Source organism: Zonotrichia albicollis, chromosome 3 (genome assembly GCF_047830755.1).
Source record: "Zonotrichia albicollis isolate bZonAlb1 chromosome 3, bZonAlb1.hap1, whole genome shotgun sequence".
Classification (NCBI taxonomy): domain Eukaryota; kingdom Metazoa; phylum Chordata; class Aves; order Passeriformes; family Passerellidae; genus Zonotrichia; species Zonotrichia albicollis.
In genome coordinates, this window is record NC_133821.1 from 40,793,021 (window position 1) to 40,820,295 (window position 27,275).

The window sequence follows — 27,275 nt, forward strand, 5'->3', positions numbered from 1 at the left end:
CTGAGTAAAAAATGAACCTTTAGAAAAAGACTATTTTTATTTTACCTCATTATTTCATATTGCCTTTGTTCTGCCACTTACCCATATCTCTGAGTAGATCAGTAAAGGAAGATTTGCTAGAAAGTTCTCAGGGCTTCTTTTTCTCTATGAGTTTCTTGCTACTCTTGAACAGCTGGATGCTACTTTGCTCAGTGTTGGGATGTTTAATCTGTTCTGGTTCAATTCTTGCTGACATTTTCTTGCAAAAGTCTTTGGTTTGAGAAAAACAGATCAATATGCATTCTCCTTGTAGAAAGCTAAGGATCAAACATAGGTGACTATTTCAGAAGATGCTATTATTGCTAAGGAGAATGGTATTATCCATCTCTTGAAAGTAACAGAATGAAAAAGGAAATCTATTTTGGCTCTCCTTTATTTTCAAAAAGGTTTTTCTCACTGTCTCTATTGGAGGATGACTACAGTTTGTGCATGGTTTTGACCAAAAAAATTGTTCTAGGCTTGTAACTGTAGGTGCCCTAAATGAATTTCATAGATCTTTTACAGCCCTATTTTATATAATTCTGTGCTCTAGTTTTCATTTATTCTATATATTTAATTTTATGGAATATTTAGAGAAAAATAGTAAACTGATTTTGTCAGGAATATGAGAAATAAAAAGGATACTCCTCTTGTAAATTCTGTTGTCATTTGTTTTTGTGCCACCTACCAAACAGATATACCTTGTCTAATATATCTTAGGAAAAGGTAAATGTACAGTCAGTATTCCTTTTTTATGCTTATTCTCACCTGTATTTTTTCCCTTGCCCTGTGATTCTTCATTGTCTCCTTGAAAAATCTTGTAAATATTTCTGAAAATGAAGTAGCATTGTCTACTTTTAATTTATAAAACTGAAGATCTGAACTGTATAAATTCATTTGTTGTTTTGACGGTCTTTGAGCTGCTGAATCAGTTAAACAAAAGATGGTTCAGTTTACTAAGATCTACTCATTGAGAAGAGAATCTTCAAGTTGCCTCTGCATTGCATTGTTTAAATAAACCTTTGTTTATTGCTTCAATTTTCTGGAAGAAGTCCTATAATGTCCAGTGTGTTGCCAGACTTTGTGTTTATTTTAGAAAGAGTTCTGGTTGGTGTTTTTTACATGGAAACCTCAAAGAGTGAGAGAGGCAGTGATTTCTTTTGCTAGAAGTCATGGAGTTTTGCATGGCTGGTTTTCTTTTATTTATTTATTTTAATTTTTGTTTTATCCATAGCATTTAGACTTGGATGGTCTTTTCCTCATCTTGTTCTCAGTCTTAACAATGAAATATTGAACATTTATCTAAAAATTTAGTGACTATCTAGGTTTTCCTACAACTAAGAAAGAGGCTGAATTTGTTTATAACTTCAGATTTACACTGTGCTATTTTAGATTTGACTCAGTCTTTTGGTGCTTAGATCTCTTTTGGCTTTTATGTACTACTTGGAAATCAAAACATGAATTATATTATTGTGATTTTTCAAGAATTCAGAAAAGGTAACATGAGAGAGAGGAAATAACAGTTTATATCTATAACTACAGCTTGTCTAGTTTGCTACACTTAACAAATGAACCTTGACTCTTGACTGCAATAATAATTTTAAAAAATTGAACATTATGTTTCAGGAATTATATATTCTTTATCTTTCCCTAGAAATATTTTCACATTATAGTAATTGTAATTGCAAGTCATGGCAATTTTTTATGATTGATTCCCATAGCCCAAATCTGTTGTAATCTGAGTATGGGTATATCCCGGGCAACCAGATAATCTTTGAAAGGTTAAAACATCTCCCTCATAATTTCTAGTTGAAGATAAAGGCCCATTTGTGTAGATGACTTCATACAGTCAGTCTAGACAATCTGATTATCAAAAACCATTTTTTAGTTATTTCCTCTTACTTACTGAAACCAATAAGGTGCTTAAGACAGTGAAAAATACTGACTCTGTGTAATCACAATCATATTCTCATTAAAAGTATAAATGCCTCTTTTTTCACAGTGCTTACACAAATACCTGCCTCCATGGATGAAGGATTAATTCTCCTGCTCTTTGTGCTTAGTGTGTCTGCAGAGAGCATGAGTAGCTCTGTGCTATTGGCTTCTGTTTTGTTGTACTCTTAATGCTGTGAAAAATCATGTAGCAATAATTAAAATTTTGGGTTATTTTACTGAGTAAATTTTATCTCTTCAGCTGAGAAGCAAGTCAATGCCAATGATATTTCTGTAGCTAATATTTCTCTTTAAATATCCTCTCCTTCAAGCTCTCCACGTGTACAGTTCACATTGACTTCAGGAAGTGGCCTATAAATTAAGAAGTTGTGAATTTTGGACATTTGATGAGTGGGATACACAACATATATGTCTTTTGCTATTTAAGTGAAATTATGAAAATGAGAAAGCAAAGTTTGTTTGAAGCTAATCTTCTTGTTTCCTTTTTCTTCTGTTCTGTGTGTTGCCACTTTGCTATCTCTAGAGGAGATAAATACCAAAGGTTTTTGTAATGTTTTCCAATTTTCATTCCAGTCCTGCTGCATTATTTTCTCCAGAAAATAGTGTTAGGGTTTTTTTCAGATTGTCATGCATGTTATTGTTTCACTCTCCAGCAGGAATTTCCTATTACTGTAATGTGAAGAATTCCACAAAACACACTCTAGGGTCAGCTTTGCATGCTGTGATATTGTAATGGCTACAATTTTTCTATGTGGTTACAACAAAGCGATTCTGATAATAAAACGGCAACAAGATTCCCAATCCTGTGACTGAAATGACTATGAAGTGACATTCAGAGGGCTTGCATATATAGTGGGGAGATGAACAAAACACTCCAAAAGAAACACTAGGCACAGAGATGAACTCTTGCCCTTCTTGGGCACTTGATGCAGCTACCTTAGATTCCCTGGCTCAGTCTCAGAACTTAAGTTAATCTTCTGAGGATGATAACCTAAATAAATATTTAAAATTATATAATTGTGCTTTACAGGGCATATGCCTGTCTCTGTTGCCTGCCTTTTGCCTATTAAATAGCAAAGAACATTTGTCAGGAACCAGGAAGCCATAAATCTGAACCCAGTTTATGGATTTTGAATTTGCACTTGCAGTTTCTCAGAAATATACCTTAGTAAGTGGGTTAAAAGTCTAATTTGGGCTTAGAAATCCTCTTCCCTTTGTCTTGAGAATGAACTGCAATGCATCCTGAAATATGAGACCTGGGAAGATGGTGACAGCATGTAAGAGGAGGACTGACTCTATCTGTAGAGATGCGACATCTGGCCTGAAACATGATATATTACGCCAGTATAGGTTTCTGGTCTGATAATTTTAATTTGGTTTTAAAAAATAAAGAAGGTGCTTCTCTGTGCCAGATTGTCTTATGAAGACCAAATTACTGAACGGTATCTCCCTAAGGAAGACTTGCAAGAGAACACATTGCAAGAGAATAAAATGCTAATTATATTTCATTCCTCAGAGGAGCAGTAGGTCTTTGAGAAATGCATAAATAACTGCACTAGAAGATATTTTGCCTTACTTGGTTATTGGAGCAGGTAATTTATGCATGAAAGCTCTGCTATCTGCTGACTATTGTAATAGAAAAATAAGTTGATTTTTCTTTTGCAGAAATAATCATATTAAGTTACAAATCCTATGGCCAAAATATTTTAAAGTGTAGTCTTCTGAGAGAGCAGATTTTAAGCCTTTTCAATTATGAGATAGTAGAAGAGGAAAAGGTTACAAAATAAATGAGAAAAAGAAAAGATTACTTCTAAGTTGCTTTTTTTCAAGAACTATTCCTTAGCATGTACCAGTATGTTCAGATATGCAGTTGTAGAATCTTCAGTATCAAATCCAGGTTTCATTAATCAGAACAAAAGTGCATTTCAAATGCATGGACCTTGAAGAAAAATAGCCTATTAATATAAGGCAGCTTGGTACATTTTGTATTGTATTTGGCATGCCACTTTGCAGAGTTGTCTCCTTGTTTGTGAAATTTCTTTTTGTCTCTTCAAAAAATGTAATTTCCAGGTTGGATGAGTTAATTGAAGCATTTCTCAAAGATAATGATCCTGATAGCTCTCTAGATGTTGGTGCTGACATGCGGAAGATCAAGTATTGCTTCATTTACATGAAGGTATTTTTTTTAAATGGGGATCAAAGTGTGAGTGGTACTCTGAAAATAATTTGAAGATATTCATGGTTTAAAAGTGTTAAAAGAAATTCAATGTAGTTGAGAGGCACTGGGAAAGGGTAAAACAATTGAACTTGAAATAGTGTGGAGGACTCATAGAAAACTTAAATTTAGATGGGGAAATTCAGCAGCGTTTTGTGGAAACATCAGGATCCCAGCATGCAGTAAATTGTAAGACTGGAAGTTACTGGAATCAAGACAAGTTGTTTCTATATGGATAAATGTTCTCATCTGTATTTCCAGCATTGCTGAGGCTTTATTTTGGACAAACTATGTTGACAGAGGTAAAAATGTAGGTTAAAAACATTATATCCCTTTACCTGTTGCACTAATTCTTCTGATGGGGTTGCAAGACCTTCTGAAATATTGAGAAAACAAGATACACTTGATAATTGTGAAATTATAGGAGATAATACTTTTCTGTATTTTGGGATATTGTCTTTTCAATATAACAGTGTATACATTCCTGATTTGAATTTATTATTTTTAAATAATTAGTTTTTAATTATATTTTTAATGCTATGATACTAGAGAACACTGGAGTTTGTGTAGAAAGAGTAAATGGAACCCTTGCTAATGAAGATTAAAGAATACAATTTGTTTCATACTTGATTCAATGGATATAATTTGACAGTCAACTGTGGCATGATTTTTTTCTGTCAAGACTATAGAAAGGTTTTACCTTTCTTTCTATAGCTAGACTCCCTCAGAATAGAATAGAGACTTGGATGGAAAGTTAAAAGAGTGTGCTTTTTTGTTTCTCTTTATAGCAAATTATAAATCATCCAATGACTTCAGGTAAAAAACTGCTCTCAGAAGACATCTCTGAAGAAAAAAACAGTAATGAAGAACTGGAAAAACTGAAAGGACTTCTGCAGCAAAGAGACAATGAAATCAGTATCCTTTGTGGGGAAAAAAGTACTATTTGGGTTTGAGATGATCTTACAACCATTTTTCTTTGTGTGACAGAGGCTGTGCTGTGTTAAAGGAAATACTCAATTTCCAGCTTTTATGTGACAGGACTTCTGCTTTGCAACTGCTTCTCTTTCCATTTTTACCAAAATCTAAATTCTGGATCCAAGCACCTCTTCGCTTTAGAATGGTCCAACCAATAACCAAATATTGTGGATCAGGCCACATTTAAAACATTCTCCTCAAGCAAATTAAACTACTTTTTAGAGGGGGAAACTATATAAAGCATATAAAGATGCTATATAAAGACCAATCTATACCTTACAAAGAATAGAATTTCCTATGTGTCTTATTTTTAGCCAAATGAGGTGTTGCTTTGGGGACTACTGGGCAATTTGCCCTTAGAACAAATATAAAACTTGTACTTTTTACATTTAAATTTAAATCATTTTACACATTAAGTGCTAAACTATTCAGACGTGCTTTGTCCGTTTCACTGCCTCACAGGAAACATGAGTAGCTGCACTGCAGCATGACAGGTGGGAGGTATTTTAGCAGTTTGGCCGACCTGTGGGCTAGCCACAGCCACTACAGCCCCAGCTTTGTGGCTACTCAGTGGGGAAAGTTTGTAATACAGCAGAGAAATTAAAATATGGGGTTGTTGAATGTAAAGGTAACAGGGGTTGTCTCATAGTTATTAGTAAAGAGCAAACTCGGTTGCATTCTTTGTGCTCAACAATTCCAGCTCAGTTTTATGTGTCAAATGAGAACAGCATTTTTTATTGGGGTGTAGCATGTTACCTGTCTGAACTAAGGTGGCAGGAAAGCTTCCCCATTTCTGCTCTTTCACAGATGATAAGATTGTGTTTTTCCAAGGTGCAGTTTCAAATAAATTTAACTAATACACTTACTCATTTATTTTGAAAGAATTTTCTTTTAAAAACTTATTCAGTTTTTTTTTTAATGAAAATTTTAAGATCTGAGTTCCCAGAAACATTTCCTCCTGACATGAATTACTTCATTAGCATGAGAAAAAAAGCAAAAGATCTCTATCAAACACACTTCTGCTCAACAGATTTATACAGCTTTGCTCACAGAAGTGAAAGGAAGAAACTTGTGCAAATCCATGCAAGAGTTAAATAGAAAGAATATAGGAAGACTTTGAAGAGAAGACTGATTTAGGGAGTCTGCAGTGGCTAAGTGACAGTGCATCATCACTAGAACATTAATAACATGTCTAATGTGATGAAATGGTGGAAAGTATGGAAGCTGTTGAATAAACTATGAGTTCCCTCTTGCCTACCGTAGCTAGAAGCTATCATAAAAACTGAATTGGAAAGTGTTTTATTATTATTACTTAGTCTAGTTAATAATATTCCCCAAAGGCTACTTAGAATTTCTGCTGTTCATTAAGAAGATTAATTAGGATTAAGAAGAGCAGCATATTAAAAAACAGATCTCAGGGACTTCAGTGTTGCTAATTGAATGTATGCAGGATTTCCATTATATGTCCTCTATGAGCTGTTAGGCAAAATGTATTTATATTTAATATACTTCCAGTAAATTCACAGTGTTATTGCAAGAAATTTCATAAAGACTTTTTCTGAATTTTAGTGAACCTTTTGTGAAAAGCTTACAGATAGGATATACTTGCAAGGCTACCTGTAAATTAAGAGGTTTTTTCTTTTGTTATTCTGTAATAATTTTTTTTTTTATTACAGAATTTGAAAAATAAAAAGGGCCTACCACAATGGCAATAAGATCCTGTTTGTCTGAATATGCTTTTATCAGGAGTTGATTGAATGGAATCAACCATTGTGGTCAATGTGTGACTTTGTTATTGTGTTAGTAAGAACTAATCTGCTGTTTGGAAAAACTGAGGTGGATGAAAATAATTGCAAAGAATATGTCCAACTTCATTTTCACATTCACACATATGCTTCCATAATGTGAATTTTTTCACTTTGGAAAAAATAAAAGGCTTATGGACAAACAATGATGATAGTTGCTTTAAAAAAAAAAAAGAAAAAAAATTTTCCTTAATATATGTTGCAGATATTCTGGTAACTATGCTGAAAAAAGAAAAAAAGAAAGCACGAGATACTCTTTCCCAGCTTAATGCCACCTCTGCTGGTTCTGCAGTCTTGGAGCCGTCTCCTTCTGTGAGCTTGGAAGAACATCAGAGTCCATCTAGATGTTCTAGTCTGAAAGAGGCAAAAGTTTTCAGTTCTTCCATTCCCAGGCTACCTTTTCTTTCCAGAGCAACAGGTTAGTGTAATTAATTAAGTGAACAGTTATTGCATCATTCCAGTATGACTTATAGAATATCCTTCAAATGTAAACCAAAACAAGGAAGCTTTATTTTTAGTACTAGTCATATTGTGCTAATCCTATATCTACAAATGCAAGGTTTAAAATTTAAAGCCTTCTAAGGTGCTGATGGCTTTTACAAATTTATGTAAATACTCTGTTGAACAGTCGTATGGAACCATAGTATAAATTCAGTTGCAGGCCCTGTATTCTTTCAGTAAATTAAGAGAAAAAAATGGGGGTTTGAGCATAACTCATTAAGAAATATAATAATATTTTCCCCTGGAAGATCCATTTCAATTTATCCATATAAGTGATATTTCAGGATTTAAGTTTCTGTTTAAATCATTGTAGAAGCAACTCAAACAATTAAATAATATTGACCAGTTAGTATGGATTGGTAGGGCAGTTTTTATAGTGGTTATTTGAAAAGTGTTAAATGTGGATCATTTTAATTTTCTTTCCTTATATCATTTGAGCTAGTTATTTATGAAAATAGGTAACAATATTCTTGCAAGTTGTTAATTTCAAAATCCACATGAAAAAACTTCCAATAACTGTAGACAGGTTGTTCTTGCATGCTTTAATGTTTTCTTCATTTTCTAGTTGAACTGTTCAAATAAAAAAATTTTTTGGTGTCAGCAGGTTCTAGAAGTTCTTATGTTTTTGTTACAAAAGAACATACCTTGTCCTAAATTATCACATGTTACATATTCTTGATTTATATTTCTGTAAGCTTTTTATGCATTTTGTGGGGTGGCTAGCTGAAGAAGAGTTTTTAACATGAAACTCAGACATGGCAGCTGGCAAGTAGAAACTTAGATTCTGCTAGAGTACTAGTGGGAATGGCATAAAGTTGCCAGTTATCCTCTAAAATTGCATTTGTAATTGAACTAGTCAGTTTTCACACTTGCTTTTTTTTTTCAGTTGCTCAACTACTGAGGAATTCCCTTTGCCTTCTACTTTTTGTATTCATCATCCTTCTTCTCATTTTATAGGAAGAATTTATTGGATTTAGTGTCACAATACTGTAAACTAAATATAATCATGTCCTTATAACACATTTCCTTTTCATTACCTGAGAAATATGCCTGCAAATAATAGCTATATTTTTTCAACAAATTGCTAGTATAATTACATCTTTTATACAGTGGCATTTCTTCAATCTTTTAAAAAAAGCCCTCATAAGCATGAGAAAATTCTTAGTATTGATCAGTGCATTCCCTTTTTACAAACATTGTGTGGGTACATTCATATGAGTTTTCTTTTAGAGTAAAGTAGGAAGTTTGAGCGTGTCAGCTCAAATTGACTGGGTTGTAGAACCTTATTGCCTGCACTCTGCACTGGCAAGGCCAGGTTGGATGGAACCCTGAGCAGCCTGCTCCAGTGGAAGACATCTCTGCTCTTGCCTGGGGGTTTGGTACATTGCCATCATCAAGGTCCCTTGCAATCCAAACTATTTTGTGATCCTTTGCTAAGTTTGGATGAGACATTGTTCTCACTAAAGCACAGAGCCTCATTTTTCATCTATTGAAAGACTGAAAATGATGTTCATCACTATAAAATTATCTATCCATTTCAAAATCTATCTAAGCTATATATATATGTATGCTATTTTTTCTATAGGCTTTAAGAATTCACTAAATATTGTGAATGGGCTTGGGCCAGAGCCAGGATCAAACTCCCAGGTTGAAGCTTTCATGTAGTATTAAAGCTATTCTTCATAATTTAAAGCCTTTGCATCCTTTACATTGTTTATGGAGATTTCAATTTACAGCACAAAGACTTTATAGTATGTTAACTATTTGAAATTTTTTGCTTTTCATTTAATTCTGTACTATCAAACCTGCTATCAGCCTGATTTATTGCATTACAACATCATATTTCTATTGTCTTTAATGTGTTTTTCATTTTCCTATCTAATTTCCTTATCCTGAAAGTTAAATTAGGAAATCAAAAGAAAATATAGGAAAAAAATACTTAGTTTAACAAAATAGTTGTTGGAACATCTATCTAATAATTTGTTTAAAAAATATATATTTATAACCGTTCATTTATTTTGCAGTTGATTTACTATGTAGCTTTACATTTGCTTGCCCAGAAACAGATCTTTACCATTCTGTGATAGAATAATATTCTTACCATTTTTTCCCATATGATCTAGGACCATATCTAGATTGAAAGATATGTGTAACTAGGTTTCTTTTCTATCCTATCCAGACACTTCTTGAAGTAAGAGAAAGGCAGTAATACTATTTCACTGCTGAGCTTGATGTGATAATCTATGATAACAGGAAATTTATCTTGATCTCATCACAGCAGTAAAACAATTCCTGGTCCAAATTTGTCTCTCAGCAGGCTGACTTTGAAGGTAAATGAGTAGTGACTCCAACAAGAGTTAATGTTCTACAGGTACAGCTGTAATTTATCTCTTTTTAGGTCATCCTGCACTGAATGTGCATGGTCTTTTCAGAAGAAACTGAGTGAACATAAAAAATCTTCAAAGATTTGGCATACAGTATTATTTACCTCCCTGTACACTCTGCCTTTTCCCCACCATGTGTATTCTGAAACTCTCAACAGAAGCCTTTAACCGCAGCACAGACTCAAAGATTAACAAGGCCTAACACCCAGATTTGATTTCCATGTAGGTTTTGGGCACCATTATATAATATTATCAGCTGATAATACTAAGTTGTAAAGAGTTTATTCCATAGAGTCATAGAATTGCTTGGGTTATGTGAAGGTCCTTAAGAATCATCTAGTTTCAAACCCCCTGCCATGGCCAGGAATGCCACTCACTAGACCCGGCTGCTCAGGGCCCCATCCAAGCTGGCCTTGAACACTTCCAGGGGTGGGGCATCCACAGCCTCTCTGGGTAACCTGTTCCAGTGCCTAAGCACAGACTGAGCAAAGAATCCGTTCCTAACATGTATTCTAAACACACTGTCTTTCAGTTTAAAACCATTTATCCTGTCACTACCTGTCCATATAAAAAGTCCCTCTCCCTCCTTTTTATAAGCCCCTTTAGATAATGGAAGGACACAATGAGATCTCCCTGGATCCTTCTCTTCTCCATGCTGAGCAACAATAGCTGTCTTTGCCTGTGCCTGATTTAATGTTGAAAAGTACTTTTTCTGAACAGGTATGTCTTTAGCTGCTTGTTTGAATATTATATTTGAAATAATGTCACCAATAAAATATTGTTGAATATGAGATTTGATACCACTGGAGACCTAATTAAGAACAACTCCAATTCGACATGTGGATCGTTGCTGTTTTGCATTGTGCTTTTTTCAGTTTGTGTCAGAGTATGGATTAGGCTGTACTTCTTGACAGCCACAGCAGAGAAATATGCAAATTCATAGTGTCCTGGTAATGCCCTAGCTTTCTCTCCTGGTTTTGGGTCACATAGCATTGAATTCTACATTAATTAAAAATGATACCAGTTTACATGCTGTCAGATTTCTTCTTCTTGGATCCCAGAAGACTTCTTTTAGGGAGGACTGAATGGCAGGCTAGCTGCCTGGAAGCATTGGAAGGCTGCCTGCTGCTGTCATTTTGTCAAGTCAGATGGCATAAAACAGTGAACAGACCAGAACTTGCTATCTTAGTGTAGGTGTTACACCATAAAAGGGGATAACTTGCTTTTTAATATCCATCCTCCATCACAGAGAGCTCTAAATTATAAATCCATCACCACATGAGGGAGAGTGAGCAAAATAGTCTGGCATAGTAGCCATTGTTATTATTGCATCATAATATCTTTCCTGAATCTGAAACAGACATAACTAGCTATGAATTTAAATTATTTCAGATAATCATACCAGAAAATGCAAAGTTATTGGCATAATAACCTGAGCATAACAAATGCTTCAGCAATTTTGCTTTTAATATAATCATTTAGTTCATAATCATAAAGTATCTACTGCAGCTTTGTGTTAATAATTCATATCTTCTAGACATATAATTGTAGAACTACATGTAATCCTTCTTAGGAGTTGAGTCCATTGTTAATTAGTAGTTTCAGGATAAATCAGAGAATGAATGAGTCTATCAAAACAAGAAAAAAAATCAGTCTTCATCAGACAGTAGAGTGATAAATATTGTATTGTATTTTACTTTTATTGCATGATATCACTCCTGTACAGAGAAGTCTTATTTTGGAATCAGTTTCTGATTTCAATGATGGCCGCTTGCCTTTTAGGATAATTCTGTCAGCATAAAAGATGATATATGTATGATATAATTTTTTTACCCTGCTAGATTTGTTTTTCTCCTGAAATATAAACAGTTTAGTTACCATAAAACAGTGTGACTATTGTGACATTTAAAGAATGCAGTAAATCTTAGTAAGAGGTTCAAACCGTTGTATATGCTGATGGATTTGAGAGTGATTATTTTGCTCTTACAAAAGATTTTGTTAGGATAATGTTTTGACCAGTTTGAGCCCTTTCATTTTTTTTTTCATCGAGAAGTTTTTTGAGAGTTTTTTGAGAGTTTTGTGAAGAATTTACCTTCTTTGTATCCCCTTCATGATTTAAGATCACTTTTTGCTTGACACCATGAAAACACCGATATAAAAAAGTGTTCCTCCTGAAAGGCTGACTAACTGGCTTAGAAATGTAAGGTGAGAGATGGTTTCTGTAAACAGATTATTCTTATGAATAGCATGAAAATAGTGAAGCTAAGACACATACTGCTCATTTCTGAATGCTAAATATTTCTGTCATCTATTAAGACATTTTAAAATATATATCTTGTCTATTTATGTAATAATTTGGGGAAAATGCTTCCTTCTCTTGTTGAAAATCTATCTATTGTCTGAAAAGAGAAAGTTCCCTAATGCAAAAGGCTGACTGAGATTTTCAGACAGTGGTTTTCCATCTTATGTCTTTCACTTTAGAGTAAAGGCAGGTCTCAAACATTCAGAAAAATTATATGCTTAGCAAACCCATATGTATCTTGGAGCATTTTCTGTGTCCAGTAGTGCTTTCGGATATCTGAAGGCAGAGTCTTGGCACTGTGCTCATGACAGATCTTTTGTTAACAAACACATGTAGTTATTTTATTGCTATCTGGCCAATAAAAGAGTTCACTGGTGCATTTAGGGCACTGCTCAGAATTACTGTTGATCTTTCTCATTAGTCAGAAAAGAAAGTATGTTCTACATTTTCTGTTAAAGGTCCAGGAAAAAGTATATGTCCCATTTGCTCTTCAGCTGAACTTCTACCAGCTCCTAGTAACATGTAGTGCATATTTCATTGCTACTGTTAAATCTTTGTAAAAACTATTTCTTGTTACAAAGATTTGTTAATTTCTGAAGCATTAAGTATTTCCTATAGTGCAGAGTGATTATAGTGTAGAGTGCATTTTGCCAAGTTTAAGGACCAAGCAGGAAGTGTGACTTCACTGCTTGATTTAGTTGTTTTAAAAAGTCTTCAAAATAAATTCAGCAAATATTAACAGACAGCAGAAGCTTTTGAACAATTTTATTCAACTTTACTTCTGATAAGCTTAGCAAAGTTATTTTCTGGTATTTCAAGTTACCAGATAAAATGTGTATTGCTAGGGCTTCAATTTATGTCATAATTATGAATGGCTGTCAATGGCTATCTATGGGATATTTGTAGCATGTAGCTGTGAAAATTTTTTACTCTGTCAAGTGCTGTTAGACATTTGGTATCTCTGTTGTCTTTTTAAATCACAGTTTTATTCCCTTTTTTAATCTAGTGACATGAACAAAAAAGTAAACATTTAAACTCAAAGTGATTTCTAAAACAGAATTACCCTCCTTAAATGTACACTCGCTGCAATAAATACCAAGCAGACTAACTCTGAATTTAAAGGAAACTCAACTAGCTTCTGGGGCTTGCTCATTTGTTTGTTTGGTTGGTTTTTTGTTTTCAACATCTATTCTTCTATCTGTACTGCTTCCAAGAGCTTTAGTTTGTTGGAATTCACTGTGAGTCCACTGTGACTTTGGCTTGAGTGAGAACTTTGAACTCACTGAGGTTAGTAAACAGTAAAAAAAGGACTATGTTAAGAAGTTTAAGACTCCAGAAACATCTCTGTAAGGAGCAACAGATGACTATTTCTTGTGACAAAGAAATATAATTACATGTTATTGGATTTAAAGGGAGCTTCTGCAATTGATATTCAGTGATAAAACCCTCTGTGTTACAATTTTCATCATCTTAACTAAGTGTTTAGAAATATGAACATCAGATTATTTTTATGAGATTAAGCCCAGATTTTCCTCTTTGGTGCTTGGTCCCCATTTGCAACTTCAAAGGCAAATTTTGTAACTTGTAAGGATTTAATGAGAGTGAGAAGATCATAGCAATACTTTCACTAATTTTTCAGAGACACTTAACCTTACTTATATATTGAAAATGTTGTTATGTATAAAAACTTACTTCTTCCATCAACAGTTTTTCTTTCTTCACATTTATTTGGTTTTACAAAACATGTCTGTTTTTTCTAAGATTCTCATCATGTTGTTCTTTCCACTTCTCAAGTGGGAATCTCTTCTGATGTAGAACGTATGTTTGGAAGCTTGTTAAAGATGCTTTTGGCAGTTTTTACTGCCTTCCTCTTGAGTCTGTTTAGATGGGGAAACTTTCCAGTATTTTTATACTAGTTTACTGTTCTCTCATCCAGATTAGTCTGCTAAATGTAACCTAGTGTTCCTTGGAAGTTCTCTGCTATTTCAAATCTTTTTGGCTTTCTGTTTCATTAGCCATATTTTGGCTGTCCAAAAATACTATTGGATCCTTCAAAGTAACTCCTTAAAGTTTTTTTGGGTTTTTTTGGTGGCTGAAGGTCTTTAACTCTTGATATTTTAGAGGTAAAATATGCTTCCGAAAGTTTCTGCATGTTTGAAGGGTGATCAAATTCCTTTATATATTGACTGTCAGGTTTGGCAAATACCTCTGTAAAACTTCTTCCATATTGTTGTTGTTATGAACATCAGTCTTGAGAAACTACAATGCCTTTTAACAGAGACACTACATGCAAATTATGTATGCATATGGGTAATCAAAATACTGCAAAGTTCTTCTATTAGCTTAAACTCTAGATATTTCTTTTAGACATTACTAATTCTGCTAAATAATATAATATGTCATGTCTTGAACTTTTTCAGTAAAATAACTTTAATGCTGGGTTGAAAAATTTCTATGATAATGTCTAGATTTCTGTCTCTTTTATTTGTGAATTTAACCTAAAAAAACCTTTTTTTCATTCTGTTCCTGGCAGAAACAGATATTTTCTTGAGACTCTAGTCTCAGCATATTTGAATATAAAACCAGAGTAGGAATTAGTGGAAATATCCTACAAATCCCTACCTTTTTTTCCTGATATTTGTACATTTGAGCAGGTTAAGTTTCATACAAATGTTTCAGGCCAATTTCATGCTTCTGTTCTTGCACAATTTTTTCACTGAAGTTTTCTATGCCTGTTTGCCTCAGTGATAATTGACTCTTAAGTTTTGGATGCTTTTGTTGAAAAAATCATTGCACAGTTCACTTACCTCTGATGCATCAACATTTTTTTTCTCTTACACTTTTAACTCTGAAGTATCTATTTAGTAACTGTGCCTTTTATTCATTAATTTTCAGCCCTGCTATAGGTTCAGATGGATACTTTCAAAAGAATAATATTATCTTCACAGGTTATATTTTATGTTTATTATGCATTGTATATTTAGGTTAATTTGAGAAAAATTAGACCATTGTAGACATCTGTGTGGAAGAAAAGAGTAACCACATAAATGAAAATAAGCTAACAGCTGGTGATAATTGGTTTTCCACACTTACACAGTAAGTTTGGTAGATTTTACTTCTAGGTCAGTTAAAATCTCTTAGGGATTTTTATTGCAAGGCTGGTCTTACAAATCTTTGAGTGAGGTGCTCTGCTGTAACCATCTACCAAGCTATATTGAAAGCAGTCTTTGATCTTTTTGTTCATAGAGTTGGGTTCCAACTGGTCTAAGACTTCTTTAAGGCAATTTTGGCATTTGAAATGATCACACAGAGTTATACAAAGAGCTGAAGTTGTTCTTTGTAAACCCGTGCATATCAAAGATGCTTCACATGCAGATAATTATGCCATTTTCCTGTAGCAGAAGTTATATGACTGAATACTTTGAAGAAATTATTTAACATTTGTAAGCATTTAGCAGTAATTCCAGCTCTTCTTCAAATAACTTGTATCTGACTTGAATGCATTGAGTGGTGGAGTTGGGCATAATAAAAGTCTGTCTGTTTTTGTGTTCTATTACAGTGTGCTCATGTTTAATTTTCTTTCCCTTAACAATTTCTTTGTTTTCCATTTTTCCTGGCAATATTCTTCCTAGAGATGAGTAATTTGGTGATGATTGAGCAAAACATTTGCTGAAAGATTTTGTTGGTTTTTTTTTTAATGATTCTATGCTAAATACTCACACAAATAGCCCTATCAAACTGTGAGCCCCTTCCTGATTTTCAGCATACTTTTACTAAACCCTCATACAAATAAAATTAAATTTCATCTTTTACTTTTCCTTATCATCATACTAATGTCCAAGAATTTTCTATAACCAGTACTCTTAGTCTTTAATGTGTCTTGACTATAATATCTCAAGCCTTCTTATTTTGGTCACCTCATGGCCCTTGAACTGCTGCTGCATGTTCATGTTACTTAACTTGCTTACGGTTGCTATCTTAGCTATTGAAATGTTTATTGTAACCCTGTAATTCCTTAAAATAAAGATCATCTCAGAAACAGTATTTTGAAGTTCAGCTCTAGGCAAAACTAATATAGACATGTAATCTTTAAATCTGGTGCTGTTAATATCAGATGCTGTGTTTGAAGGCTTCTGCAGTTTATTTTATTATGCATATTTTAATGCCACTATTGCTTTCTGCTGCCATTTTAGGCTTTCTACTACCTAGATATAGAAGCCTTTGAGACCATCAGTTTATTATGCTGGATGTCACAATAAACTTTCTCAAAAATTTAAATGGAGAGATTAACTTCTTCCTTAATATTTGTTATTTATTTGAAGCACAAGTCTTATGAGGAACAGCTGAGGGATCTGAGCTTGTTTAGCCTGGAGGAAAGGACGTTCAGGGTGGACCTTATTGCTCTCTACAACTACTTGAAAAGAGGCTGTAATGAGGTGGGGGTCAACCTCCTCTCCCAGGTAAAAAGTGACAGGATAAGAGGAGATGGCCTCAAGTTGTGCCAGGAGAGGTTTAGATTGGATATTAGGGACAAATTTTACTCATAAAGGGTTGTCAAGCATAGGCGCAGGCTGGCCAGGGGAGTGGTGGAGTCACCATCCCTGGAAGTGTTAAAAAAGTGTGGATACAGCAGTTGGATATGGTTTAGTGGTGAATATGGTGGTGGTGCTGGGTTGACTGTTGGACTCTGAGATCTTGAGCTTGGGCTTAGATGATCTCAGAGATCTTTTCCAACATTAACAATTCTATGTATCTGTGATTTACACTCTATTTTAGGAAGACACTGGAGGGTTTTTTTCTTAGCCCTCAACATAAATCAAACCAGTTTCTCCATATGTATGTCTCAAAAATATAGGGAATACAAAGAGGACATGTTCCTGTGTCATTGCCAAAATACACAGCAGCACCACCTCCTGGGCATAAAAGTGCTGGAAATACCTGCATCTCTTCCAAAGCCAGATAATTCACAGGAAGGGTAAAAACCCAGCATAAACTGCTGATTGATAAATTTTGTTCAGTTTGGTTTCTTTCTTGATATCTGTTACTTAGTGTTTAGATTAAGTGCAAAAGCACAAGATTTATTATTTCTTCCTGTTTTAACTTGTTATTATAATTCTGTTTATGTATGTAGCCCATTCTCTTCTGGTTTCTGATGTGTCATATGCATATTTAAAATGATAAGTATTTAGACATTTATAGCTCAGCCTTTTACATGCTTGTTTTTGAGCACAACAACTTGGCCCAGTGATCAAAACATCTGCATGGCTGAATGAGAATAATTTAGGGTAAATAATCTCCAGCTCTTGTGGGGAATCCCGAGTTTGGGCACATAGCCTGTAAAGCTAAGTTAATCAGAAAAAGGAGAAGTACTTAGAAAAATAGGTCTAAGGCAGTCATGAGGTTCATTGTATCATTGCATGACCAAGCAGGATTTATAGTTAGGGCATCTGTAAACAACTAATGGTGTTGATCTCTGTAGGCGTGTTTTTAGTTCCCTGTGATGTCAATTGGACCTAGTCATATATCAAACTCTCATGTAATGTTTTGATACTCTGTGAATTAGAACTTTAATCTAATTATCCTATATCCTTAATGTTTGAAGAAGCAAGATTAATTCCAGAGAATTTCTTTCCCATGTATAACTTCCCTTGAAAATTGTTGCAGATTGCTATCGTGTGTTGCTCTTAGGTATAACTTTGAGGGATTTAATGGTAAATATAACTGGATATAAAAATTAAGGAATTTTTCAAAGTTAAAAAAAAAAAAGCCCTGATAGGGATTTCTGAATTTTAAGATTGCCTGGAATAGTTATATTTTGGAATGAGGCCTGTTTGATTTTGATTTCAAAATTTTGACAAATGCTTCTTTGAGATTGGGATATTAACATATCCACTTCAATCCACAAAATTATTATGCAGCATCATGGGAAAATGGGAAGAACTACTCAGAATGAACATCACCATGAACATTCTTGAAGAGAAAGTTTACTTGAGATTTATAATACAACTTTGAGGTATTTTAGACTCAAATAAATAGGCATGTTTTAATCTGTGACTGATAAGCCCTGAATGAATAGAGCTTTTTCCTAATAAATGATTTTGCTACACCCTTCCATGCATTTGTTGCCCTAGATTTGATTCCTGCAGTGTACTCTGTGTAGAGCTACAAATTTAAACTGGTTTGTAATTTAATATGGTATAAAAAGTATCTGCTTGTCTGTTAAACAGAAACGATATCTGCATATATGTAATGGCACAGCTCTACAATATTTCTTAAATTAAGCCTTTGGCCTAGAAATGTCAGTCATTTAGCTCCTGCCTTTTTAAGAAACCCTGCTAGAAGTTGCACCTATTACAAAAGGGAAGATCTGTGGTCAGGCTATTGTTTCAGAAATGTCTTTGCTGTTGGCATTCTCATGAGGGGCTCCAGAGTTTTCTTGTTTTGCACACTTAAAATTCGGATTTTCTCGAGATTTTTAAAAAGAAGGAATAGATTGAAAGGTGCCAAGCATGAAAGATACATGTTTTTTTTATTCCTATGGCTGAACTTGTTAACTGTAGCTCTTAATATTAAATCATTGAATTTATATTTAGGGGAAGAAAGCTTGGTAAATTGAGTCATGTCTTGAACTTTTTCAGTAAAATAGCTTTAATGCTGTGTTGAAAAATTCTATGATAATGCCTAAAACATTATCCAAAAAAAGGAAAAAATTGAAAAGATGATTGGTCTTTTATTCTGTCTTACACTGTTCTCCTGGACTTTTTTTATTCGAATGTCAGGAATCTTTTTGATCTGTTTAATGGAATAAATTAAGAGACCATGTGCTGGTTACAAATAGCAAATGTGTTTCTGAATACTGCTTTTGTCTTTCTTGTGAAAATACTGTGGCTGCCAGGAAACTGTAGTAGGAGTAGACAGTGGAAGCAATTGATACTACAATAGTTATTGTACCTCACACTTGACAGTCTGAACTCTGGGAGGGGAAAATTTATTTGGAAGGGGTAAAAAGGAATGGGCAGGTGTGGATTGGAGTTATCTTTTATAAATAGGGTAGAAAGGAGCAAAAATATATGTGGCTTAGGACATGTTCCTAATGAAGCTGTGAATAAGATCAGAAATTAGAGAGACTGTAGATTCAAGGGAAGGAAGAGCTAAGTTACTAGGAAATGAAAAGTGAACCTAAGAGAGTTATTTAATGGGAAATGGGCAGAAAGACAAGACAGTAATACGTGTTTTGAAATTCACATGCATTAAAATGGAAACAATAGTTGGGAAGTGGCTGCTTGTCATCCTTAATTTACCTGTAGCACCAAGAACTGAAAGTTCAAAGACAGAGGTCTCAGAGGAATCACATTTTGGATTTAACAGAGCTTCCTTAAATTAGTAATGCTGTAGGAAGAAGAAGTACAGTTTTAAACGGAGGCATATATAATTGTGATCCCTTTGGTAAATTTGTTAGTCTTCAAGATGAAGATCTGGAGTCAAAGCAACCAGATTAATAGCAGATTTTCTTTTCTTTATTGATACTTTTAAACACTTGGTTTGGAAAAACTGTGTTGTTACAGTCAAGCACCTAATTTTGTCATAATAGACATTATGCAGAGAAAGGTCTGGTAAAGCACCTGTTAACAAAGTCCAAAAAAATATGATTGACAGCCTGTTCAGCTCATCTGATGAGCATCATGTATTTCATGATTTCCTGTTGCAGCAGCCCAAGTGTTTGTTATAGAGACTTTCTCATTAAAATGTCCTTTTTTATCTGCCTCTGAATGAGGCATTAAGAGTGTCAATGCCAAGAATAACAATGACTATGTTATGTCATGTTTCAATGAATAGTCTCTCTGCAGGCTTTTCATAAATGACTCTTTACAGTGCATTCACATGTGAGGCTGTACAGAGAGAGGAGAGGGAAAAAAAGCGAAATGGAAAAAATGCAATAGTATCAGGTCACACATGGATGAAGTAGTCGGTGTGTTTTTTGTTTGGAACCTGTTTGATACTATTTTTCCAGAGAAATGTAAAAATGAATTTATTATTACTGGACTGTAATGCTTTGAGTGGTTAAATATGTACTAGTGGTGTACAGTTCTGGGTCTAAATTGAGGTTTTGTGTGGCTCAATGGAATGCCCAGCTTGGTTGCATTGAAAAATGTCATAAGACTTTTTTTCCCCAAACATTTCTGCCAAGTGCGTACAGGAAGTGGCTTTGGCAGTTGTATCCAAACAAGTAACTTCATTTCCTGGAATCTGCTTTTTGCAAAATGTGGACTTTAGGAAAGAAAGTGTAAAGAGGGATGTTAAGTGGTAGAGGAAAGATCACCCTTAAAAGCCTCTGAGAAGAAGGTACAAATTATCAAACTCCATTTTTTTCTAAGTATAGTCACAACAGTGTTATATAATATCTTTTTTTGAAATTGATAGTTTATTTATATAGTAAAAATAATATTAAAAATCTATTTACCATAATTGCACATAATTATGAAACCATTATATTTATTATGGTCCATTTAACCATGGTCTATTTTATGTCTGTTTGGTGTTTACTAGCAAGGCAGCTACAAAGTAGTTGAGATGGAAGAGAACATGTTGTATGACCACTCATATTAAAAGGACCTATGAGCAACCTGAGATTTTGTAAAACTTCTGCTTATTGTCACTTAAAAAAAAAAATAAAAAGAGAATAGATGTTTCAGTTATAGAGAACACACGAGATGATGTAATATTAAACATATTCTGCCAAAAATACGAATGCATTATCTGACTGGTCAGGTGCTTTTTTGCATGCTATTGAGAGTTCATCTTTTTCTAGTCTAACTTTTTGGATTTGAACTACAGTTTTTTTCCTCTGTTTTGTTTCAGGGTGTTTATTTGTTTTGTTGTTTGGGGTTGGTTGAGGTTTTTTGTGGGGTTTTTTTGGGTTTTTGGGCCTTTTTTTGCCAACTCTCTTAAAGTTACTAACCTTAATATTTCAATAGTGCCTGCATTATAATGTACTGCTGGGTATCTGCCAATAATATAAACACAGCCTTCATCATCCTAAACCCTTAATCTCAGGGTGAAATCATTGATATTTTTCAGATGCTTGAAAAGCGGTAGTCAGAAGCTGTTTTGCATCACATAATTTTTAAGGGTTGTTGCTAATGAGGGTCTATTTCAGAGTTACTAAGAGGGAAAAAGCTACCTTGAGAAATGTAGTAGCAATGAGTTATACTGTGATGGGTCAAATAAGAACCTTGGACAAAATTTTAAAATTTCCATTTTCTTATAAATAATATTACAAAATCCTATACTTCAGACAGCAAAGTAAATACTTAAAAATATCTTAATTTCAGAAAAAAAGCTTCAAACTTCAGACAATCAATAAATCAGAATATATAGTTTTAGTAATAGATGTAGTTACTTACTACACAATGACAATACATAAACCAACTTTGTATAACTATAACTCCTTTTCTATGTAGTCTTTATCCAGTCATTAAAGATTCTGCTCGTGGATGAAGAGAGGAAAAAATGCTTTGGAAGCAATTCAGAACAATAATTAAAACATAATTAAAGATAAGCAAACAAGTAAACCTTTCCCAAGTGGCACAGGCTGTTCTTGCTATGTCATAAACAGCAGCTGCTGTACATTTTGGGCAAGTGAAAGCTTTAGCTTTCCCTTTTCATATTTAGTTCTTTTTATATTTTATTCTTCATGCAATCATCTATTTTTTTTTAAATTAACTTTTTTATTGCTTAAGCAGACAAGCTTCAGACAGTTGTTAGCAGTTATGCCCTTTGACTACTTGTGCTACTCTTTTTATTCCAAAAGAAACTAAATTTCTTTGTAAGAATAATGTACAAGCTCCTGTTAACATTTGCCTTTGCATGTTTCTGATTTTTCAGTGAATGCTTGTGATAAAGTGGATTGTCTAACAGAGGTTGTTAGCTGGCTTATTCTTGTTGTTTGTCACAAAACAACTCAGCTTTCCACTGCATTATAGAGGCAATACATTGCATTGAATAAGATCCTAGACTGAGATGTAGGGCATCTGGTTTTTATTTCAATCCTTATTATTTACTAAGTTTGTGAACTTACACAAGTGACCTCATCTCTCTGAATCACTTTTTTCAACTGTGAAATAAATTAAGAGTGGCTTATCTTCCTTGATCACTTTGAGATTTCATGTTCAAAGGCCATCTGTAAGAGCAAAACCTTGTTTTTCTAGCATTGAGGAGCAGTTGAAATGATTTGTGAAAATAAAACAGTGAATTAGATGCAGAAAGCAACATGAAGTCTTGAAAGTCTTGACTCTTCACTTTTAGTCAGCATAACTATCCAACCCAGTTCTTGAAACTTTCTTTTCATTGATAGCTTATTTGTTTGGGAAGCTTTGCTGAAACTCTAGACTATGCTGGCTACTTAAAATTCTATACAAGCATGGGCAAACATATGGTATGTTTGGTATTTATTATAAATTCTGAGAGTAAGGTAGTTGCAAAGCTGTCTCTACTTGCTCAGTAAAAGAGAGAAAAGCACTAAGAGTGGGCTAAAAAAGTTGTGTTAAATTTATTGAATATTTTTATTTTGAATCTTTTCTTCTGCAATACCTCCCCACTTTGGTCAGCACTCCTTATTTATGCCATTTACATCCAGCTATAATTCTGGGGAGAAATAATTCTAAATATTTCAGAAATTTCCTTTAATCGTTAAGTGTACAGAGAGAGACTGACATCAGTTTGAATAATGACCAGTGGCTGGAAACAGAAGAATGTCATAGCTTTGTATCAGAACCGTTAAAAAAACCTTGCATTAGGGAATACTAGAAGAAAAGGAGTTCCGGGAATATATCCTTTGGATTTTCAGCAGGTTTATTTAATTAAATAAAGCCTGATACAAGAGCTCATGGCTCTGATACAGCACATTTAATGTTGTAGTAAGGTTGAATGACGAGGAATGTCCATAATTTATTGTCCCCTTTGATCTTCGGGAAAACAAGCAGTTTAAAGCCGTCAAATAAACATAGTGTACTTGGCTTTCAGGAAGAATTATACTATTTTTCTAGTGATAGTCACTTATTTCAACAGATTTTCAAGGGGCAAAGCTGCTTTTAATTCTATGTCCTGACATAAGCAGATTTAGAGCTACAGAGGTTATTGGTTCAAAAATTGTCTTTTGATCCTTTGTTGCAAGTTAATTATATAGTTCACTTGGTTACAAATTTTGGTTAAAAAGGAATTGAAAGAAGTTTCTTTTCATGGTGGAAATTGTGCCAATAGGAAACGGAATTAGATTCAAATACTTTCTATTACATTATTGGGTTTTTCATTTAGTTTTGTTTTTTTGGTAAGAGAAGTTCCCTCAAATAGCTTCCAAGACCATTGAATTTTCACCAGAAAACCTCTGTGGTATCATGAGCCAGAGAGACAGCAGGGTATTCTTGCCTCTGTGACCAATCAATTTTGCCTTTAATATCTCTGGTACAAGAATGTCATCACTATTGATTAAAATGAGAGTTTTTTGAATCACAGAAATAAAAGTCAATAATTATAATTCAGAAGAACCCAGATTCATTTATTTTTAATTATGATTATTCCCTATTTTAATACAATAGACATGTTAGGCATCGTAACAAAGTTTTACTTTTATCTATTTATTTACTGTGGAGTCTATAGGCAGAATAAATAAAGCTGAGAATAAATTAGTGCGAGCAGTTCTCTGAAGAGAACATATTTAGGTTATGTCTAATGTTATTGTACAATTGTATGTGTGTTGTATAAAAGAAAAATCATTTGTATTTTGAATAATGAAGATGTCCTTCTAGTTTTGGGGGGACGAGGGGGGAAAGTTTCACTTGTTTATTCTCAGGAGCAAGAAAGGCTCTGTCTCTCTGCTTATCCATATGTTTATTGTGTAAATATGTTGGCTGTCTCTTCAATTGCTGTGAATGCACTTGGGAAAAAATATCTGCACCTGTTTGTTTGCAGGATCAGGAGTTTAGTTTCTAAATTAATTTGCTTCCCATTATCACTGTTGAGGATGGAAAAATGTGTAATCATGTAGTGCCAATATGCATCTAATAGTAAGGGATTTGAAATCACTATAATTTTTCAAAGGGTTGTGGAATATATATATTTCTATAAATAGGAACCCACCAATGAGACAAAAAGACAAAAAGTGGTAAGAAATTGCTTAGGATGCATGAATAGATTTCTAAAAGACAAATATTTTTGAATTATTATAAGCAAGTAGATGTTCCAAAATTGTAGGTTTATTTTACCACACTCCAGTATCACATCTGACTTTTATATCATGGGGAATGGTTGCTGTACATGAAGACAATGAATGATTATTTTGGTGAATGTGGTAATTTGTTGTTATGGAAGCAGAACTTATTTTAATGGGATAGGCCACACTAACCCACAACTACAGGGCAAAAGGCAGTTCCTGCCTTAAGGAACAATTTAAGATGGAAGCTTCATCCAAAATTTGAGTTTACTTCAGCATGATGAGGTTTTGGGGATTGAATTTGGAGTTAATATGTGCACTTCTGCTTCAAAACTATATTTGTAAACCCTGACCCAGTTAGTTCTGATGTTTACTCTGAAAATAAAAAATAACATGACTAGCACAGATCTTTTGGTTAACTTAGTGGCAATTTTGAGGTATTAGCTATCTCTGGCTATTCATTCTCCCTTTGTTATGATACAAATTCATTCTCTGCAGCAGACCTGCCCTCGATGAAGTTATCTTAATCCCTTCAGTGCCCCAATATGGTGGAATTTTACCTTGAAAGTATGGGAGAGTAGGAATTAATTGTCCAGTAATTTTACAGTGCTCATAGTTTTATGACTTTAAGCTCAAAACAGAAGTTTCTTTCAATTAAGTAGTAGTTCTTTATTAAAATGTATTAAGATATATTTAACAAAAAAAAAATCTGACTCCAACTTTTTACAGCAGCAAAAGCATAAATATCATGCATGGCCAGTGTGATCTCCCTTACTGTAGCAAGCCTGAGACTGTCAGGGAGAGAACTAATTTTTAATGAATATGTTCCTGCTCCATTTCCCTTTTATATTCCTTATTGGTTCTGGGAGCAGTACTGTCGTCAGACATAAAAGGTGTTCTTCATTCATCATCCTAGAGTGCATGTACCATGCTCCAAAGATGAATGTGCAAAGAAGAAAAGGTGCAGGTGAAGCCCTGGATTGAAAGGAAGAGGCTTTGAGATCTGGCTGCATAGGGCTAGACAGACGATGTAGTGAAGAATAGTCCTTTTTTAGCCATTTGAAGTTTGCAGAACTGGCAGTGGGGAACTCTCACATTCAGTCTTATTAATTCAAAACCTAGGGATATTTATATATTTGAACGGCTATTTTCACAATAACAATGGGCATTAAGGATTGTATTTCAGGTGATAATGATAGTACTAAATGGAGAATTTAACGTTCCTGATTTTAATTACACTTTCAATTTAAAATATAGACATTTCAAACATAGCTTCAAGGTCAGATGGGTTATTAGAATCCTATGGGTTGTGTTTTTTCAAATGTTTCTCAGTCTTCTATGAGGAGTGCCTGTGCCAAGAGGAATAAACAGGGATATTTGTTTGAATTCCAGAAATATTTCTGTAGTATTAATGAAATTTCTCAAGCTTTTTTTTATTCCTTCAAGCCACCTAAACTAAAGACACTTATTACCACTTACTACTTTTAGTGTTGGTATAAAAAGTGAGGTTATTGCTTTTATCATTTTGTCATACGTTAGAAGTCCGAGATTTAGCACATGCAAGGTTTTAGAGGCTTTTAGCTGATACACAGGATTGGGTAGTGCAAGACCGACTTTCACTGACCCTGATAACACTTTGGCCAATTTCCTTCCATCTTCCTTCACTCAAATGTGTCTTTAGGTGGTGCTTCTTTAGAGCTGCACTCAAATAGCAAGTTACACATTTTGAGTATTCACTTAAGTATATATCCCCTCTAAGGAAAAATGCATCCACATACTTAACCTTCTGCAGTTGCTCTGCAGTGTTTTTACATTGACCATTTTTAACCTTCTTTTTGGTGAAATTGCTAGAGCAGAATTACTGTCATACCTAAAGTAACTGAAGAGGGACACCAGTGGATGCAATCAGAGGATAGGAGCTCTGTCGTCACATTAGGAACTTGGAAGCATGAAAGCAGATATTCAGTTGCAATAATTAATGACTTATTGATTTATAACCAGAAAAAACGGTCACCTCACAAGGGCATAACTGTCCAGCTGATTTTGTCAGTTATATGTTTGTTGATAAACAGTGTTTCTGTATACAGTATACATGTTTCTGTATTCAGCATACAGGAATTTTTCTCTGCAATGGTTGATAGATTAGTAGAGTGTGAATGCATCTTTATTTAAATGATACATTTCAAAGTCATCTGTAAGCTACTAAGTGAAGAATATCATAGATTTATCTTAGAATTTCTTAAGCTTGAGCTGTATTAGAAGAATAACAAAAGAAATATTTGAATGGAGTTTGTCTCTGCCTTCATGCAGAGTTTTCTGCTGGTCGCTGGGACCTGGAATAGCAGAAGGCTGGGGGTGATAGTAATGACTAAAGCAAAGAAGGCATCCAGCAGTCCTGCCTTCTCCATGTCCTTAGTAACTAGGTCCCCCACCTCATTCTGCAGGGGACCCACATTTTCCTTGGCCTTCTTTTGTCACGTGTATATGTATAGAAGCTCTCCTTGTTGTCTTTAAGCCATTTTTTTACATATTACACTTTGTGCAGCCCAGTACAAGAAAGGAACAGTTAAACAGCATAACATCAGTACATATAAGGTGATAAGGTAATGCTAGGTCACAGATTGGACTTGCTGATCTCAAAGGTGATCTCTTTTCCAACCTACTTGATTCTATGATTCTATGTACTTACTGTACAGCTCACATACAATCAACATGAATATCCAGTGGCACTGGAAACAGCCAATGGTTTCAGTCTTGGCAGACAAAATATTTTTGATAAAAACAAAGGGAAGATAACTCATTCTTTTACTTTTCTCTACAGAATGAATGTATTAGGGATGGAAATTGAACTTTCCTTTTAACAGATTTCAGTTTCATTTCAAAATGTCTTGCTATAGATGCAATTTGATATCAA

The 27,275-nt window shown here is 34.1% G+C and overlaps 1 protein-coding gene across 5 annotated transcripts in view; it reads left to right on the top strand.

Annotated features, from left to right (window-relative positions):
• The window catches only part of KIF6 (kinesin family member 6), a 156,570-nt gene that overhangs the window by 58,227 nt on the left and 71,068 nt on the right, over positions 1–27,275 (top strand). For all 5 annotated transcript variants that reach the window (XM_074537230.1, XM_074537229.1, XM_074537226.1 and 2 more), the window contains 3 exons: positions 4,042–4,147; positions 4,975–5,101; positions 7,172–7,384. In XM_074537230.1, coding sequence (XP_074393331.1) covers positions 4,042–4,147; positions 4,975–5,101; positions 7,172–7,384 — 446 coding nt within the window. The remainder of the gene's footprint in view (positions 1–4,041; positions 4,148–4,974; positions 5,102–7,171; positions 7,385–27,275) is intronic.